Source organism: Balaenoptera acutorostrata, chromosome 7 (genome assembly GCF_949987535.1).
Source record: "Balaenoptera acutorostrata chromosome 7, mBalAcu1.1, whole genome shotgun sequence".
Lineage (NCBI taxonomy): Eukaryota > Metazoa > Chordata > Mammalia > Artiodactyla > Balaenopteridae > Balaenoptera > Balaenoptera acutorostrata.
In genome coordinates, this window is record NC_080070.1 from 76,341,303 (window position 1) to 76,361,749 (window position 20,447).

The following is a 20,447-nucleotide window of genomic DNA, read 5'->3' on the forward strand; positions in this document are numbered from 1 at the left end:
CCGTGAACGTCTGGCCAGCTGTGCAGCTTTGAGCTGAATCCTTTCTTCCCGAGCCGGGTTTGACCACCTCGCTCCGGCCTAACTGCCGAGGTTGCTAAGTAACCCCTCCCGGCTGCCCGTGTGGCACCTGACCCTTCAGCTGTGCGCGCAGCCGGGGCTATTGCAGCTCACGAGTCTAATCTAGAAGCTTTTCATTTGAAACAGCGGGACATGCAGTAAGGCTTTTAGATGTCTATTGAGAAGGTTTTTTGCTTCTCCTGAGTGTGTTTTTTTCCCCCAACTCCTGGAACTATTTTATTTACTTATCTCAAAACCCACCTGCTATCTCTTCACCTTGACAAAGCAGCTCAAGTGAGGCCTGGAGAATGGACTTCCTCCTATTCAGAGAATGTGTTAGCTCTCTGAATCATCCATCCTAGAAGGACAACCTTCAGTATAATAATACAATATTTTCAGAAATTTCTCACCAAACTGTGTTGTAAGAAAGGTTTTGCAAATGTTTTTTAAAAATAGCATTTTACTGCAGCCATTCCTAGTAAAGACTTGGAGCTGCCCCAGAAGCAAGTCCTTATTCTAAATTGAATATTGCTGCTTTTCCATGTCTGGTTTTACATGGCAATAAAAAATAATGGTGGTTTTGTTCACATAGTCAGAATATCTGATCATTAGAGAAATTCATGTAGGTTTTTATGATCCAAGACTGAGGGCATTTTCAACAGTAGCTACACTAAATCTTGAGAACAGTGCCAACAGAAGTGAAAGACATTTCCTTAGTTTCTAGACATATTTCTCAGAAATAAGAAATGCAGATTGTAATCTCAGACTTCAGACTCTCATCTTGGTTATTTTGAAATGATGCTGCATCTCTCAACTCACAGAGATTCTGGTTTTCAGGTAAATCTGAGAATTGGGAGAGATGTTCCCCCATGTCTATCACAGAAATGCTGTGAACATTAGCCAAGAAATTATTTTCAAGTATTTTAAATGTAATTGCATATCCATCCTCCAAAATAGTAATGACCTTCCATGACTTGAAGAAATTACAAATCTTTTCATCCCCATGATAACTTTTGGCTGGATTGTGATTAATCTTTGAAAGAATTTTGAAATTCCCAAGTACCTGATTTTTATGCCAACCTGACACATGGAAAACTAAATTTATACTTAATTTATAGATGATAGTCTTTATTATACAATAACTCATTCAACATTACAATAATTCACTGAGCATTTTGGCATACTTCAGTATTTTCTTTTCCTGAAAGCCAGAAGTTAGAAAACTTCTGTAAGTAAAGTTTTTTACTTTTAAAAATTTAGAAATTAAGTAATTCATTTTATGAAAATATCCATCAGAAATTATAGCCCTTGGTTTCGGGCTGGGCACCTCGATAATGAGTGCTAGTCTCCTTTATAAACAAGGACAGCATGTCTAACCAAAGATCAGCAGGGCATGTCCTCTGAGCTGTGTCTTTATATTTTTTTTCTCTAGTGGTCATTGATTGTTACTGAGTCAGTCATATTCTCTCAGTACTCTCCTGTGATCAGTGGTCAGACAGGTCGACAGAGGCCAGGGTTGCAAGCTGTCATCATCAAACAGAGCAAATTACCCTGCAATGGGATGCAGTGAACTTTCTACTAGGAGTCTAGAGACCCAGATTCCAGTCCCAGCTCTGCCACTAAGCTATATGACCTTGGACAAGTCATAAACTCTTTAGGTCCATAAAAAAGAATCCATTGAATGATCTCTAGGGGCCCTTCTGGCTCTAAAATTACTAGGTGAGACAGAATGTGGACAGCTCACTCTCTGTCCTATCCAATTAAAATATGGTGTTTTTACTGGGAAAACCCATTTTGTTTCAGTTGCGAGTTCATATAATCAGTCTGTCATGTCCAAACGAGCACTTCTCAGCCAGAGAGAAAAGGGGGCAGGAGGAGCTCAGTCCCTTGGAGGGATGAGTAAAAACCCTCTGGGAGCAATTCCAGCCCACATTCAGAGACCCCTGCCCCTCTTGCTTCTCACTGTGATGCAGTGTCAGGGGCCCGAGTCCTGTCCCTGGGGGATGTGGGGCTGGAGGGTGGGTTAAGAACTACTGCTTTTACAGAATAGCTGGAAGAGAGAAGAGGTCCAAGTTTCAGGTTGCCCTTCCCACCTGCTGTTGCTTCTCCTTGGCTTTGAATTTCAAGCTCTCGGAGCTGCCTGCTGTGTTCTAGAAGTTACAAACTCTGGACTCCTGTCTTCCACAGAAACAACACAGTGATTGTTTGCTTTTCCCACCCCTCTGGTTAACTCCGTTGTTTTTTGGATCCTTCAGGTCAAGAGAGAGCACTAGCCAGCAGTTTATTTTTCCCAGATCGGAGATTAACCAAAAATTAACCTAGCAGCAATGACAAGACCCACTGAGTCATTATGTAGTTTTTGCCTTTCATAGATCATAAACACCCCCAATTGAGGATAATTTACTATCCCTGGGAAATGTAAACCTATAAAATAATGTTTCAGAGCAAAATAGAAAACCGGTTTTATAGGCAGACATTCTTCTCTTTGCCATCAGCACAGCAAGTTCCCCGATTAACTGTCTCTTCACAGAGAAGGTCAGCTCTGTCCCTCTAGCAGATGGATTTCTCGTTCTCCAGCTGGGGTATGTGAATGCCCCAGGGCATATGTAGGTATGCAAGGGAGGTTTAGGACCGTAGAATCATCTCTCGGTCACCTTATGGAGTGTGGCTTTAACTGAGATGTTTGGTTTAATACATATTTGATGAGTTAAAAGCTATTGTCACCTGCACCCAGGAGCAAAATTGTCAGAACCTCATGCTCCTATTGGCCAGTCCCTCACTTTTTTTTCTCAGAAACCTAGAGAGGGAGGCATGCTTAGGTGTAGTGGCTAACTGGAAAAATTGTAACTTGCTGTTACTGGGTAGTCCAGTGGGGTTAGCTGCTGTTACTTTGAGAGGAGATTATGCTGATACCACTAACTGGTGGACCCTCTAGTGTGGCGATGGGCAAACAGCCTGTCTTGATGTGGCCCAGGAGCTGAGGATGGTTTTAAAGAGCTGTCATAAAGAAGCATATATGGCAGAGACGTATGTGGCTGACAAAGCTTGAAATACTTACTCTCCGGCCATTTACAGAAAGAGTTCTCCAACTACTCTACAGGGATTTCTCCATGAGGCCTGAACACCTCTGACTTTCAAATATGTTAGTCATCTGGGTTTTTTTTTTTAACTTTTTATTTTACATTGGAGTACAGTTGATTTACAATGTTGCGTTAGTTTCAGATGTACAGCAAAGTGATTCAGTTATACCTATACATGTATCTATGCTTTTTCAGATTCTTTTCCCAGTTAGGTTCTTACAGGATATTTTTTATTTTTATTTTTTTTTATTTATTTATTATAGCTACTTTATTTATTTACTTATTTATTTTTGGCTGTGTTGGGTCTTCGGTTCGTGCGAGGGCTTTCTCTAGTTGCGGCAAGCGGGGGCCACTCTTCATCGCGGTGCGGGGACCGCTCTTCATCGCGGTGCGCGGACCGCTCTTCATCGCGGTGCGCGGGCCTTTCACTATCGCGGCCCCTCCCGTTGCGGGGCACAGGCTCCAGACGCGCAGGCTCAGTAATTGTGGCTCACGGGCCCAGCTGCTCCGTGGCATGTGGGATCTTCCCAGACCAGGGCTCGAACCCGTGTCCCCTGCATTAGCAGGCAGATTCTCAACCACTGCGCCACCAGGGAAGCCCTTTACAGGATATTGAGCAGAGTTCCCTGTGCTGTACAGTAGAATATGTTAGCCTTCTTGCTAGTGGCTTGTTTGGATTCTCAAGTAACCTCTCCATCCCCACCCACCACACACACCTCAAATCTGAATTGACTGCGTACCACAGTTCCTAACCCTGCCACAGTGAGCTGTCCCATTAGACAACAGTAGTGAAAATACTGGACTTGATTCATTCAGTGTTCATTTAAATGTACATTTTTCAAGTGAAAAAATGTTTAAATTCTTTTTTCATCTGGGGATAGAGGTTAGTGGTTAAAAAATGAAGTTTATGAGATGTGAATCAAAACCCGGTGAAAATTCATAAGCAGATTCACTGTGAAATCACGGAAGGTCGTGATAGACCTGGCATTTCTCAGAGTCACTACACGAGGGAGGAATGAATTCAAACCAAGATGGAGCAGTAGTCAGAAAATCACAAGACGACATACACAGAGGTTTATTTTAAAGTATGAGTTTTGTTATTGTGGAGATGTAAATGAGTATAAACTTTGGAATGGCTTATGTGTGAAAACCCCAGGCAGTAATTACATGAAACCATCACTCTTGAAATTTCCATTAAAAGCCAATCATGGAAGTCTTGCAATCTAGGCCAATAGTAATATAGTGAATGACACTAGCAAAGAAAGATTTTCTCAAAGCTGTTTGCAAGATCAATTTTGGAAACCCTTGGACAGGAAAGCTCCATTAATGGGAGAAATTTTGATGGTGCTGTCAATGTAGATATGGTTGAATATGTCTTCAGTCAAAAAGAAGCAAATTGACTAAGAAAGGTGTCCTTATCAATTAAGACCATCCTGTAACACACCTCACTACGCTCAAAAGTCAAGACTGAACCTCTGAGAAACTATAATTAGCACGGTTACTTACCTTACAGATTGATAAAAGCTCAGATGTAAGTGACTGACCTTTTGTTGGATTGTTCATTTTTGTTCTCTTTTGGTAACACCATTATGGAGGTGTAATTCACATACCATACAACTTAATCATTTAAAGTGGGCAATTCAGTGGTTTTTAGTGTATTCACAGCATTGAGCAGTCATTACCACAATCAATTTTAGAATTGAAATCCCTAGGCAACCACTAATCTGATTTCCATCTCTATTGATTTACCTATTCTGGACATTTCATATAAATAGAATCATACAATATGTGGACTTATATGTGATTGACTTCTTTCACTTGTTTTCAAGGTTCATCTGTGTTGTAGCATGTATTAGTACTTCTTTCCTTTTTATGGCTGAGTAATATTCCATTGTTTGGATATAACACAATTTGTTTATGCATTCATGAGTTTACAGACAGTGGGTTGTTTCCACCTTTTGGTAATTATGAATAATGCAGCTGTGAACATTTGTGTACAAATTATGTAGGGACATATGCTTCCCATTCTTTTGAACATGTACCTAGGAGTAGAATCACTGGGTTACATGGTAACTAACTCTATGTTTAAGATGGTGAGAAACTGAAAACTGGTTTTCAAATTGGTTGCACCATTTTACATTTCCATCAGAAGTGTATGAGGGTTCTAATTTTTCTATATCCTCACCAATACTTGTTCTTGTCAGTGTTTTTTTTTTTTTTATAACCATCTAGTGGGTGTGAATTGGCACCTTACTGTGGCTTTGATTCACAGTTCCCTGATGACTAATGATGCTGAACATCTTTTCAGGTGCTTATTGGACATTTGTAGATCTTCTTTGGAGAAGTATCTATTCAGATCCTTTGCCTTTCTTTTAATTGGGCAGATCTTTGATCTTTATATGACGGGACATTGTAGGCACTTAATACATATTTATTTATTGAACTGGATAAGTAAAAGAATAAATGAATCAGTATGTAAAATGTTGTAGTCATATACCTATTATGAGAGAGTAAGTAATAATGTTAGCGGAAAGACCATGCTTGTTTTGGTAACGATTATAAGCCCCAGTGTCTAGAAGACTCTCTGACAGGCTGGCACTGTGTAGGTGTTCAGTAACTGCTTGCTGAGTGAATGAATATTTGGTTGCAATATGTTTCATGATAAAAACAAATAACTGAAGACATTATAAGGTAATGATTATCTTAATGAGCATGATATCAACTGGAAGATATGTGCAAAAGTGTTAACTAGCAGCCACTCCTTGGTTCACTTTTAACAATTGGCCTGTAGTTCATTTATCTCTTGCTGTTCTCAGTGTTTCATTTTAACGGTGATGTGACTACTCTTTTTTTGATTTTTTTTTTTTTTTTAAGGGAAGTATGTATTGTACAGATATACTGGCTTAGAAGAGGGTTGCCACCTGAATTAAGCTTTTTTTCCTTCTGGAACAAAATTAAACACTAGGAAGTCCTAAGTGAAAACAAACCAAAACTTGAAGACTTCACCATTCAACTTAATAAAAAAAAAGGCTTCCAAAGTAGCTTGTTGGGAAGATTTTTCAAGCTTGGACACTTAACCAAAAACTGTGAAAGATTTTTTTTTTTAATTTTATTGAAGTATAGTTGATTTACAATGTTGTCTTAATTTCTGCTGTAGAGCAAAGTGATTGTGTTATATATATTCTTTTACATATTCTTTTCCATTATGGTTTATCAGAGGATATTGAATATAGTTCCCTGTGCTATGCAGTAGGACCTTGTTGTTTATCCATTCTAAATGTAATAGTTTGCATCTACTGACCCCAAGCTCCTAGTCCATCCCTCTCCCTCCCCACCATCCCCTTGACAACCACAAGTCTGTTCTCTATGTCTGTGAGTCTGTTTCTGTTTTGTAGATAGGTTCATTTGTGCCATATTTTAGATTCCACATATAAATGATATCATGTGGTATTTGTCCTTCTCTTTCTGACTTACTTCACTTAGTATGATAATCTCTAGTTGTATCCATTTTACTGCAAGTGGCATTATTTTGTTCTTTTTTATGGCTGAGTAGTTTTCCACTGTATATATGTACCACATCTTCTTTATCCATTCATCTGTCGATGAACATTTAAGTTTTTTCCATGCCTTGGCTGTCGTGAATAGTGCTGCTATGAACATAAGGTTGCATGTATCTTTTTGAATTATAGCTTCATCCGGGTATATGCCCAGGAGTGGGATTGCTGGATCATATGGTAGTTCTGTTTTTAGTTTTCTGAGGAACCTCCATACTGTTTTCCATAGTAGCTGCACCAACTTACATTCCCACCAACAGTGCAGGAGGGTTCCCTTTTCTCCACACCCTCTCCAGCATTTGTTATTTGTAGACTTTTTAATGATGGCCATTCTGACGATGAGAGGTGGTACCTCATTGTAGTTTGGATGTGCATATCTCTAATAATTAGTGATGCTGAGCATCTTTTCATGTGCCTACTGGCCATCTGTATGTCTTCTTTGAAGAAATGTCTGTTAAGGTCTTCTGCCCATTTTTCAATTGGGTTGTTTGGTTTTTTGTTGTTGTTGCTGAATTGTATGAGCTGTTTGTATATTTTGGAGATTAAGCCCTTGTCTGTTACGTCGTTTGCAAATAGTTTCTCCCATTCTGTAGGGTTTTTTTTCTTTCACTGTTTTTAATGGTTTTCTTTGCTGTGCAACAGTTGTAAGTTTGATTAGGTCCTAGTGGTTTATTTTTGTTTTTATTTCTGTTGCCTTGGGAGACTGACCTAAGAAAACATTGGTATGATTTATGTCGGAGAAATGTTTTGCCTATGTTCTCTTCTAGGAGTTTTATGGTGTCTTGTTTTATATTTAAGTCTTTAAGCCATTTTGAGTTTATTTTTGTGTATAGTGTGAGGGTGTGTTCTAGCTTCATTGATTTACGTGTAGCTGTCCAGCTTTCCCAACATCACTTGCTGAAGAGCCTGTCTTTTCCACATTGTATATTCTTGCCTCCTTTGTCGAAGATTAATTGTCCATAGGTTTGTGGAGAACTGTGAAAGTTTTTGTTGAAATATAGGATCACTACAATGGAAACAAAAGTTGAGAAATGGTTGTAGACAACAGGTCATGAATCTGATCACTTTTTTGAGATTCTTAGCTGTGATGGTGAAAGCTTCAGTGATTGAGAGATTTAGTGATTAAAGCTTCAGTGATTTTAAAAAACTATGATTTTTAAATAATCTTTACACACTAAAATTGTTTTATAAAAATCTCCCTAGTCACATAGAGTGGCCAGTGTATCAGGTACCCTTTCCTCACTATTTGACGCAAGAGACTTCATCTCAGAGCAAGACACAGTTATGAAACATCCACCAACAGCAGCCTAAAATATTATCACATTAGGGCATTCTGAGTATCTCTCCTCAAGTTTAAAAAGAGTTATTGCAAATATTGTGACATTTTAGTAAAGAGGATTCAACATTGCCTGAATGCTGAACTTATTATACAGTGTCTTTCTTTTGAATTGATCCAATTTACCAAAGTTGATAAATTTAGGAAGATAACATCTCTCCCATAAGTCAGTGAGATAAGTAGTCGTTTTTTTCCCTCATGATTATTTAAAACACTATATTTAAATTAAAAACAATATGGGCTTTGGGTAACATTCTTATCATTGCCATGATGATACCTCTATAATGAAAATATACACTAAATAGGGAAGAATTCAGAATTTTAGTAAGTATTTAAGGTAAAATAGGAGACTGAGAAGATACTCCTTGCTTCAGCCATGCTCCCAGGGTCGTTAGATGAATTTTCACTCCAACGCAGTTCAGACCACTTTGATGGAAGAATTTGAGAAGTTCCAGCGTTCATGGGTTCTGTCTGTCTGATGCATGAGTGAAAAAATAACTTCCCCTTGGCTAGAGCCTCATAGCAGGTTCCTGGCAGGAAAAAGACCACAAAGTAGGCTGGAATTGTTTGATAGAGTTAACACAGTGACTATTTACAAAAAGAATTTGCAGAGCAAAGGGTAAAGGGACCCCAGTAGAGGTGTTAAGGCTACATAGGATTTGCAGCAGCGGGAAGCCGTTACTGCCTCTAAGCCTGAAGGTATTACTAGGTCCTCTAAGCAGAGCTGTGGAACGGGTCATAGCAGGACATAGCCTTCAGCAGACCAAGGCCCTGAAGCTGGCAAGATCCACTGGATCTCTCTCTTCTCCTGTACTGCTGTCTCCGGCCAGTTCTTCCATTGGCCAAGCCCATCCAAAACCCGGAGGGCAAGGGAGCCCAGGTGATAACATCTTTAGGAATTAGCTACCAGCATCTGAGGTAGAGAAAAATCAGGCCCTCCCCTCGGCCGGGGAGACCGCATTCATTCATAGCTTTGCTTGCAATTACAGGAACCACATCTATCCAGGTGAAGCAAAACAGAGAATATTAGGAGGCTGCCGGGTGCCATGGCAACTGAGGGGAAGATGCAGCCAGGCTTCAAGGAAGAGGGGACCTGGAAGCCCAGAACATGCTTCCTTTGTGTTACTCTTTCATCTGAATGCTGGTTTACTTCTTCTCTTCTGGGCAGCCAGGACGGTCTTTCTCTGCTGCTTGGTTCACCAGCAAGACAGAGTGACTTCAACACGAGCTTAGAGGTTCCAGTTCCAACTCTCCCTTTTCTCTGTCCCAATCCTAAATCCCAGGAAAGGTTACTCTGGTTGGAACAGCTCAGATGAAGTACCTGCTCCTGGGTCCCCGTGGCCAGAGGAACAGGGACACAAAAAGAAGCATGGTCGCTGAGAGCCCACCCCTGTGTGAGACAGAGCTTGCAAGAATGCTGTCCATGCACCCCACACAACAGGCTTCCTAAACTTTGCTTCTGAGCCAGTGCCAGAAGTATTAAGACTGGGTAAAGTGCCCAAGGGATTTGTATGTTTTTTATTTTTATTGAAAATTTGTTTTTGCTACCATTACTCATAGTCACATGACAGGGGCTTAGAAAAAAGAATCACTTCTGCCTAATTTTAAGTGGCTTAAATTAAGCATGTTTAAGGACAAGTATATGTGTATTTTTCATGTACATAAATTTTACGTGTGTATGTATATACACACATATATACGCATACACACACATAAATGCATACATACTCATTTTAGTTTATCCTTAAAGAACAACAATGTTTAAGGTTAATCACAGAAAGCATAATATAGTAAATAAAGTTAGTATTTGCTGTTATAGATTTTTTTATATGATTTATTGTATTTAATTGTTACAGTGACACTATGAGGTGAGTACTACCATTATCACCGTTTTCCATGTAAAGAAACTTAATCATATAGAGGTTTCGCAGATAATTCCTATTCCTCTTACACTTTAGGGAAACGGAGAGTAGATGAAGAATCATGAATCACCTGGTTTTACGGCCTATATACATTACTAGAATACAGGAATGGAGTGACATCTTCATATCAGTTATGGTACATGAGAGGCTCCAGACTGTCTTTGTTATGCTCCCTTTAGGTATATCAAGATTGGGGATAAAGAGTGTGAATTTAACCGCAACTTTCGTCTTATCCTTCACACAAAACTGGCAAATCCTCACTATAAGCCAGGATTGCAAGCTCAGACAACCCTCCTCAATTTCACGGTCACAGAAGATGGTCTGGAAGCCCAGCTGCTGGCAGAGGTTGTCAGTATTGAAAGGCCAGATTTGGAGAAACTTAAGGTAAAAATTATGAAATCATCCCCCCAGCACTTATTCAGTGCACAGATTATAGTGCCAGACACAGGAGTGTAAGATGGGATGCCTGCCCTCCAGGATCTTTCATTCTAATTGAGAAAAATGAGGGTGTATCTGAACAGTCAAGTAGCAACTCAAGGGTACTTCTGATAAGTAGTTAGGATTGTGCCACAGGAGATGGGCTAGTTGTAGGTCTTGTTTGACGCAGGTGACTAGGGCAAGCAAAGACGCAAACTAGTCATGGAAAGCAGGGCTAGAGAAGCAGGTACGTGCCCTGGAAGGTTAGAAGGAAGAGAGGGATCTCTTTCCCTCTGCCCAGGGTAGAGAGCTATCTCTTCCTCTGATCAGGGTGGAGAGGGCTCTCTTTCCCTCTGCCCAGGTTATAGAGGAATCTTCCCCAGGCTTCCTTTCCCTAAGAGATTGCCTGGGCCCCCGGGAGTTTTTAAACTCTCAAGCTCTGCCTCCAGGAATTAGTTGATTACTACTTAAATGTTCCTGAGAACCCGTGATTGTCTGTATCCGCCCATCTCTGTAGTTTTCAGGGTGGCAGTTGCCCTGTGACCTCAGTTCTCTGATGGCTAAGTAAGGGCTGTTATGTTTAGCTTTTTTCCTGTGTGAGGATGGAAATAATGACTTTTCTCTCTTTCAATTTGAAGCAGAAACCAGAAGTTTCTTCCTATAGGTTAAATGAATGATATGATATATGGTCATGCTCTGGACCCTGGAGTGCAACCAGCTCTTACCATGCCTTCTGAATGTTTTTTTAAAGAATTTTTAAAAATTTTGATTAGTACAATTTTAATGCTAAGTGTGTTTTATTATATATGATTCCATGAAATTGATGATTAAGGAAACTCTGCTTAAAAACATGAATTTAATCACCTTTCTCACATTTTGCTTGGTTTGCCTTAGTTGGTTTTGACAAAGCACCAAAATGACTTTAAGATAGAGCTGAAGTATCTGGAGGACGACCTCCTTCTGCGTCTCTCTGCGGCAGAGGGGAGCTTTCTAGATGACACCAAACTGGTAGAGAGCCTGGAGAGAGCAAAGGCCACCGCGGCGGAGGTAGAGTGCAAGGTAGGAAAAGGCAAAGGCTGCCTGGCGGAGTTTAATGCCCTATTTGAATGAAGTGCTCGGGGTGAAAATGTAATCCAACTTGGCCATTCTCTAAGAGTACTGACACTTTGTGGAATTCAGGTCTTTTCATAAACTGCCCTTAAAAAGTGGACTGTGTGGGGTTCTGAATGGAGATAGAGGTGGTTGAATTTGTGCCTCTCCTAACGCAACAAAGATCCAATCTTTCAGATTAGACTCTGTCAGGCTATTATTTTTTTCCTGAGTGACTAGATTTGAAGAAAATTGGGCCCTGCTGGCTTATGTAGTCTAAAATCTTAAAAGGCTTAGCCTCCTTTGGGAAACCGACATCCTACAGTCTCACCACAGGCTTCCTGGTCTGTTGGACATTTTAGAGAAATACTTAGAGTTGAAGTTTTGTTTACAGGCCTTCAGTGCTGGGAGACTGAGCAAGGGGTGATCTCCTGCTGCTCTCAAATGCATTATTCCCCTGGGAAAGTGACATTTCCTAAAAGCTAGAAAAAATGTTCATTTAGTAGACTTCCTGCTGAACGTCCAACATGTGTCCCAGTGTGCCTTACGCATGCACTTTGGACGTTCACAAATGGCCACCAGCCCTTAAAATGCTGATGTTTCAAAATGAGAGGAACCCTCATTTGCTTTCTGGGGTATCCTCATTACTAAGTAATCTATTAATTACCCAGCCAAGGCTGTGTCACCACACACCCAATATATTTGTCTTAGTTTAAGCGAGGAAATGGAATCCCAGATTACTCTATCCTTTTAAGTAAGTGAGTTCTAGGTGGCTCCTAAAATGGTAAAGATTAGAGCAATTAAGTAAATTAGGTCTTAGCTTTGAAGTTAACTTCTAATTGTCTCTGAAAATGTCTCTTCCTATCTTCCTAATATATTGCCAGGTTGGGACTTCCCTGTCTGCTCTACATTTTCTTTATTTCCTTTTACATACAAGTATGATGAATCAAGTCTATAAAAAAAGGTTGGACAAATACTGTATCTTATAAAGCCGTAGGACCAGCAGTAGTCCTAGATAGAAGAGGTTTGTGTCTTGAATAAAAATGAATATGTTAGTTGATGATGGTGTGTGTGTTTAATTATCTCTCTGAATGTACCCAGAGGCTAATACAAAGATAAACTAAATGGAACTATATGAGCCTGTGGATGATCTGGTGCAAAGTCAGAAGTAGACAGTCACGAGAGCCTTTCTATAAAGGCTTTTCAGTAAGCACGGCTGTTGGATATTTTACTGACCTTGGCTGCTTTTGTATACCTTGTTGACTAATAAAGTTATTGGCATTGAATTGACCCAGCAGACTTTTCAGAGCTATCCCTGGGAGGTGATATAGCTGGGTTATTAACCCCTGAAAGAGAGAGGGGAGGCAGGAAGGTGACATTACTCAGAATAAATTCTGTAGAACCAAAAACAATCAGGTTTGTTTACTCTGTAATCATTAACACAGCTAGAGTTATGTCCATTCTCACTTAAAACTCAGCTTATAAAAAGACTATTTTAAAATATGAATTTTATGATTTTAGAAAAGCCCAGGCACAGAGATGCCATACATGTTATCTATTTTAATACTACTAATTTCTCATTTCAGATATGTCCCTTCCATCACATAGACAATATGACGAGTAAGTTACTTATGTTGTCTGATCCCACCATAGGTGATTGAAGCTAAAGAAAATGAAAGAAAAATCAACGAGGCCCGACAATGTTACAGACCAGTGGCAGCAAGAGCATCTCTGCTTTATTTTGTTATTAACGACCTCAGAAAAATCAACCCCGTCTATCAATTCTCTTTGAAGGTAATGATGACTAGGCTAAGAAAAAATTTAAACTTGAGGAGTTCAACTTGTTTCTGGAAGTTTAGAATCTATTTTTAAGCAATCACTGCATCCCGTAAGGAGTCTCCAGGACCTAGCTAGCAAAACAAAAACAAGACCAAGAAAAAATCCTCACTTTCTCAGTAACTTTCATTTATAATTTTCAATAAGGCTTTGAGATAATTAAACTATGCAACATCACAGTACATAGTTTTTGTTCTTAAGCAGAGTCTTAAGGAGTTTAATATATATAAGGGAATTCTCCTGGAGGCTCCTCTACTTTCCTTGTGAAAGTGTACATGTTTCATAAAAAGATTTCGCATTTTATTTTGGTATAGAGGGATAAAAAGTGAGAATAACGATTGATTGAGCCACTGTTACATGCAAGGCACTTTCATACTTTGGTTCATTCTTATGCCTGAAACATCCCATTAAAGTATTTTATCCCTATTTTAAAAACTAACATGTTCAGATTTTAAATAAATTGCCAAAGAATTCACATTTCATAACTGTAAGAGTCAGGATTTGAACCCAAGGCTGATTCCAAAGCCCATGCTCTTTACTTTGTACCATTCTGCCTCTGGGCAGTATTCATTCATTCTATCATTCGGTTTTTAAACAAATAGCTACTGAGATCAATCATAGTGCCAGATGCTGTGCTGGTTACTGAGTGTACAGTTTGGAAAACACAGATGTGAGTGGAGATATGTAGATGTGTGTGTGTATAAAAGTGATAAATACAATGCGAGAGAACAGTAGGGATGGAGGGACTGTTTTACTGGGGGCTCAGGGAAGCCCTCAGAGGAAGTGAGATTATAGCTGATTCCTAAAGTTTACATAGGATTTGGCTGTGTAAAGAGTGTTTGGAGAAAAAAAGGATGTGTGAGACAGGAAAGAGTTTTCGAGATTCCAGGTGAATGAATCTATGTGGCTGGAGGGTAATGAGTGAGGGAGGAGATGGCAAGACATGAGTCCTGAGAGGTAGGAGGGTCTAGATCACATGAGGTCTATACTGAGGAGTTTGGATTACAGCGTGTGGGCAAAAAGAAGCCATTGAAAGGCTGTAAGCAGGTGACTGCCATGATGGCAGAAGACTCAGAAGTGAATAGACTTATGGTTTGAAGCTAGAATAATCAGCCCTTGGAGATGGATTGGATATGGGCAATAATAAAGCGGAAGAGTCAAGAATAACTAGCAAGTGTCTAGTAATGTGAAACACGTGCAGAAATTCTGAGAAGCACAGTGGGGTTGGATTTTAGAACAGCTGTAGGGTAGAAGGAGAAAAATAAACAGCCCAGGACTTGGGGGCTTCCCTGGTGGCGCAGTGGTTGAGAATCTGCCTGCTAATGCAGGGGACATGGGTTCGAGCCCTGGTCTGGGAGGATCCCACATGCCGCGGAGCAACTAGGCCTGTGAGCCACAACTACTGAGCCTGCGCGTCTGGAGCCTGTGCTCCACAACAAGAGAGGCTACGATAGTGAGAGGCCCGTGCACCGCAATGAAGGGTGGCCCCCGCTTGCCGCAACTATAGAAAGCCCTAGCACAGAAACAAAGACCCAACATAGCAATCAATCAATCAATAAATAAATCTTTAAAAAAAAACAAACAGCCCGGGACTACTCAACTACCAAAACTAGACTAAGGTATTACAAGGAAAGAAAACTACAGAGCAGCCCCCCGCCAGCATAATCTATTATGCTCAAGTGGGATTTATGCCAGGAATGCAAGTTGGTTAAACATTAAAAAACCACACAATGTAATTCTTCATATTAATAGAATAAAAAAGAGAAAAATCATATAATAATTTCAATGGATACAGACAAAGAACTTGACAAATCTCAACACCTGGTTAAAAAAGAAAAAAAAAAAACTGAGCAAACTGGGAATAGATGGTAACTTCTCTGTGTGATAAAGGGCATCTGTAAAAATTTTCAGCTAACATTATACTTAATGTTGAAAAATTGAATGCTTTCCCCTAAGATCAGGAACAAAATAATGATATCTTCTCTTAACACTTCTATTCAGTACTGCACTGGAGGTTATAGCCAGTGAAGTAATACAATAAAAGACACAGAAATTTTAAAAGAAGGAGGAAAAAATGTCTTTTTTTTTCACAGATGACCAGACCATGTATGTAGAAAATCATAAGAAATCTACAAAAAAGCTGAAGTGAATTTTTAGCAAGATGGCAGGATATAAAGTCAATATACAGAATTCATTGTATTTCTATATATGAGGAACAAACAATTGAAAAATAAAAGTAATACCTCAATACTATTTACAATAGCTTCCAAAATCTTGGAACTCTTAGGGATAATTTTAACAAAACAAATACAAATCTGCATACTAAAAGCTACAAAACATGGTTAAGAAAATTAAAATGGTGAGAGAGACCATGTTTGTGGCTTGGAACAGTCAATATTATTAAGATTTCAGTTCTCTCCAAATTAATCTACAGTTTTAATTCAGTCTTAATCAAAATCCAAGAAGCCTTTTTTTGTAGAAATTGGCAAACTGATTCTAAAATTTGTGTAGAAATGCAAAGGATTTAAAAATAACTAAATAATGAAAAAGAAGAACAAATTTGGAAGACTTACAGTACATGATTTCAAGACTTATTACACTGATTGGCCTAAAGAAAAATACACTGATCAATGGCACAGAATAGACAGTCCAGAAGCAGACCCACAAATGTATGGTCAACTGAGTTTTTGCAGTGAATGCCAAGACAATTCAATGAGGAGGGGACAGTTTTTACAACAAGTGGTGCTGGGACGACTGGATATCCACTTGGAATAAAATGAACCTCAGCCACTACATTACTCTATATACAAAATGAGCTCAAAATGAATAAGCTAAACTATAAAATTTCTAGGAGAACAATAGAAGAAAATGTTTGGGCTTTGGGTTAGGCAAAGATTTATTCTTAGGATACCAGAGAAAGAAAAAAATTGATAAATTGAACCTTATCAGATTAAAAATTTATCATCTTGAAAAGACATGAAGAAAATGAAAAGACAGGCCATAGACCAGTAAGTTATTTCCAATACACATATTTAACAAAGAACTTATATCAGAATAGAAAACTCAGTAGTAAGACAACGCAATTAAAAAAATAGAAAGGTTTGTGCATGTATACTAAGACATAAGTATTGCCCCTAAGCACATTTTTAAGATGCTCAGCAGTCATCAGAGAAATGCAAAGTAAAAGCAGAATGACGTATTACTGTATACCCAATAGAATGGCTAAAATTTTACAAGACTGTCAGTAACAAGTGTTAGCACCGATGTGGTACTGCACCTCTTTCATGTTGCTGGTGGGGATGCAAAGTGTTAAAACCATTTTGGAAAACAATTTGTTAGTTTCTCATAAAGTTATACATACACTTACAAAATGATCCTAAAATTTTTACTCTAAGTATTCACCCAAAGGAAATGCAAACATATGTCCACTCAAAAACAAAGTACTACAAGTACATACTTATATGGTCCTAAAATGAATCTGGTGTGACAGAAACATTCAGCAGTGGGCAGGGGTAGGTATCGTGGTGGGAATGGATTGCAGAGAGGCACATGAGAACTTCTGGGGGGGTGACATGAATAGAACGTTTCTACATTTTGATTGCAGTGATTGTTATGGAAGTATATACATTTGTTAAAACTCGAGCTGTATACTTAATGGTGCATTTTATTTTTTATAAATTAAAATTTGATTTTAAAATGTAAATATTAAATGAGTACTTTGTTAATACCTCCTTACCAATATTTACTATATGTCTGTCATTGTAGGGTTTTACTTTCAGTCAAATATACATAATTCAAGGCCAATCAGTCTGTGGTCTTAGGTCCCTGTCCACCAGTCAAAAAATTTAATATTTTATGTTATATCTGTTTATAGATATAGATATTTGGATATATTTACCTATGTATTTAAATATATAGAGATATATGTAAAAATCTATTCAGCCCCATTGTTACCAAGGCATACAATGGAGTAAGAAAGAAATATTGAGTGATTTTAAAAAGAACAAGATAATCAAAGGGGATCACAAAAGTACATGGGTGGAATAATAGAAACAAAAAGATAACCTGTTAAAAAATGGGCAAAGAACTTGAATAGACATTTCTCCAAAGAAGACATACAAATGACCAACAAGCATTTGAAAAGATGCTCAACATCACTAATCTTTAGGAAAATGCAAATCAAAATCACAATGAGATACCATTCCACAACTATTAAGATAGCTACAATATTAAAAAAAGAAAAAGAAAGAAAGAAAATACCAAGTGTTGGCAACTATCTGGAGAAATTGGAACCCTTGTGAACTGTTGGTAGGATTGTAAAACGGTGCAATTACTTTGGAAAACAATATGACAGTTCTTTAAAAAAAATTGCCATATGATTCAGCAACTCCACTTCTGGACATATACCCAAAAGAATTGAAATATGGTCTCAAAGAGATATTTGTACAGCCATGTTCATAGCATTATTCACGACAGACAAAAGGTGGAAGCAAACCAAATGTCCATCACTGGGTGAACAGATAAATAAAATGTTGTACATATACACAATGGAATATTATTTAGCCTTAAAAAGGAAGGCTAAATTCTGACACATGCTACAACATAGATGAACATTGAAGACATTATACTAAGTGAAACAAGCCTGTTACAATAAGACAAATACTATATAATTCCACTATATTAGGTATCTAGAGCAGTCAAACTTCTGGAAACAGAATGTAGAACAGTGATTGCCAAGGGCTGGGGGGAGAGGGAATAGGCAGTTATAATTAAATGAGTTTTTTAAATGAGTTGTTGTTTAACAGTGTTTCAGTTGTTCAAGAAGAAAACATTTGGGAGATTGGTTGTACCACAATGTGAAAATACTACTTAACGGTACACTTAAAACTATTAAGACAGTAAATTTACACTTTGGGTATTTTACCACAATTAAAAATAAAAATATAAATTTTTTGAAAGCGCATGGGTAGAAGAAGAGAGGACCGTGCAATTCAATTGGTTAAGGAGGAAATGTGGGTAGATTTTATGAAATAATGTTAAAAATAATAGTAATGGCAGCAAACTTTCAATGAGCACTTACCATGTGCCGGAAGCTGTTCTAAGAGCTCATAGAATCCTTGTAAAAACCCGTCCTGTTCTCTCTCCCATAGATAAACTGTAGCCTGTGTGCCTGAGACTAGGTAGACCTCCAGCCACCAGCTGTCACCCTTTAACGGTCACTTGTATTCCCCAGGCTTTCAACACGCTGTTCCACAGAGCCATCGAGCAGGCTGACAAGGTGGAGGACACGCCGGGACGCATCTCAGTCCTGACCGAGAGCATCACCCACGCCGTCTTCCTCTACACCAGCCAGGCGCTGTTTGAGAAGGACAAACTCACCTTCCTGTCCCAGATGGCTTTTCAGGTAAGGAAATCAGTCACTCAAAAGCAGCCCCAGAACCAAAGTCACGCATCTCTGTTTATTATGTACTGCTGCTGAAGGGAAGTTTTTTTGGAAGCTCTTCGCAGCATGAGGAGAGTTTCCGTTTCCCAGAGGGAACTTGGGCATATGACAACCTGCTAGTAGGTCAGGGTGCATCGGTTTGGGTGGGTTTGCGCTTTGGGCAGCCACACCAGCTGTCATCCTGAAAAACAGATCAATGAGACATTGGCCTCACCTTCCCAGGTCCTGTACACACCTCCCAGGTACTACCGGGGAGTTCCTTGGAGAGAATCTCAAGCTCAGCTTTCCAGATCTGAGTGCTCCGAGGAGATTTTCAGAGCCCCTTTAAAAAACAGTGAATGGGTGAAGGGAGCTCCACATTTCACGCTCCTACCTTCAGTGAGACCGACTACCCTTTTACTCTTTTTGATGTGGACTTCTGCAGTAGATTCTGTTTAAATAAAAGTACCTGTGATGAGAAAGAAACATTGAGGACCACATTCCTAGATGAAATAAGAATGTGGTCCTTTTATTAGTTCATTTACTGTATAACTTTTTCTATCAGTTCAAATCGTGATGAAAGATGTCATTTCTTTTGTGTCCTCCCAAGTGCCTTGCTCAAAGAAGGCATTTTAAAATACCTGCTGTTCAGGGAGATCAGCTCGGTGCCTTGTGACCACCTAGAAGGGTGGGATAGGGAGGGTGGGAGGGAGATGCAAGAGGGAGGGGATATGGGGATATATGTATGCATATAGCTGATTCACTTTGTTATACAGCAGAAACTAACACAACATTGTAAAGCAATTATATGCCAATAAAGATGTTAAAAAAATAAATATAATGAAATAAAATACCTGCTGTTAATAGTGATAAATTATCACTTCTTTCAATACTTTTGGTATTAATAGATTCCTTTGGGTTAAAAAAGTAATATATGGGTGTAATCATTTTATAATGTATGTGATAAAGAGAAGTAATGCATTACAAAACGAAATATTTCTTTTTAATTTTCTCCCAATTTTATTGAGATATAATTGACACATAACGTATTATGTGTTCAATGTAATGATCTTATATATGTATATGTTATGAAATGTTTACCCAATAAGTCTAGTTAACATTCGTCACCATACATAGTTACATTTTTTTTTTCCATGATGAGAACTTTTAAGATTTACTCTTTTAGCAACTTTCGAATATACAATACAGTAGTGTTAACTATAGTCACCATGCTGTACATTACATCCCAGGACTTACGCTATAACTGAAAGTTTATACCTTTTGACTAGCTTCATCCATTTCTACACCCCTCAGCACCCACCTCTGACAACCACCAGTTTGTTCCCTGTATCTGTGATTCTGTTCTTTAAGATTCCACATAAAAGTGAGATCATACAGTGTTTATCTTTCTCTGTGTGACTTTTTGCCTTAGCATAATGCCCTAAAGGTCCATCCTTATTGTTGCAAATGACAGGATTTCCTTCTTTTTATGGCTGAATAATATTCCATTGTATATATGTGTGTACATATATATGCATTATACACACACACGTGCACACACACATATATATACCACATTTTCTTCATCCGTTCATCCATGTATGGACACTTAGGTTGTTTTTATGTCTTGGCTATTGTAAATAATGCTGCAATGAACATAGTACAGATATCTTTTTGAGATAGTGATTTCATTTCCTATGAATATACACCCAGAAGTAGAACTGCTGGATTCTG

The 20,447-nt window shown here is 38.7% G+C and overlaps 1 protein-coding gene across 2 annotated transcripts in view; it reads left to right on the plus strand.

Annotated features, from left to right (window-relative positions):
* Positions 1–20,447, plus strand: part of DNAH11 (dynein axonemal heavy chain 11) — a 326,952-nt gene that overhangs the window by 270,798 nt on the left and 35,707 nt on the right. For both annotated transcript variants that reach the window (XM_057550027.1, XM_057550028.1), the window contains 4 exons: positions 10,129–10,333; positions 11,261–11,425; positions 13,109–13,249; positions 18,525–18,695. In XM_057550027.1, the coding sequence (XP_057406010.1) occupies positions 10,129–10,333; positions 11,261–11,425; positions 13,109–13,249; positions 18,525–18,695 (682 nt within the window). The remainder of the gene's footprint in view (positions 1–10,128; positions 10,334–11,260; positions 11,426–13,108; positions 13,250–18,524; positions 18,696–20,447) is intronic.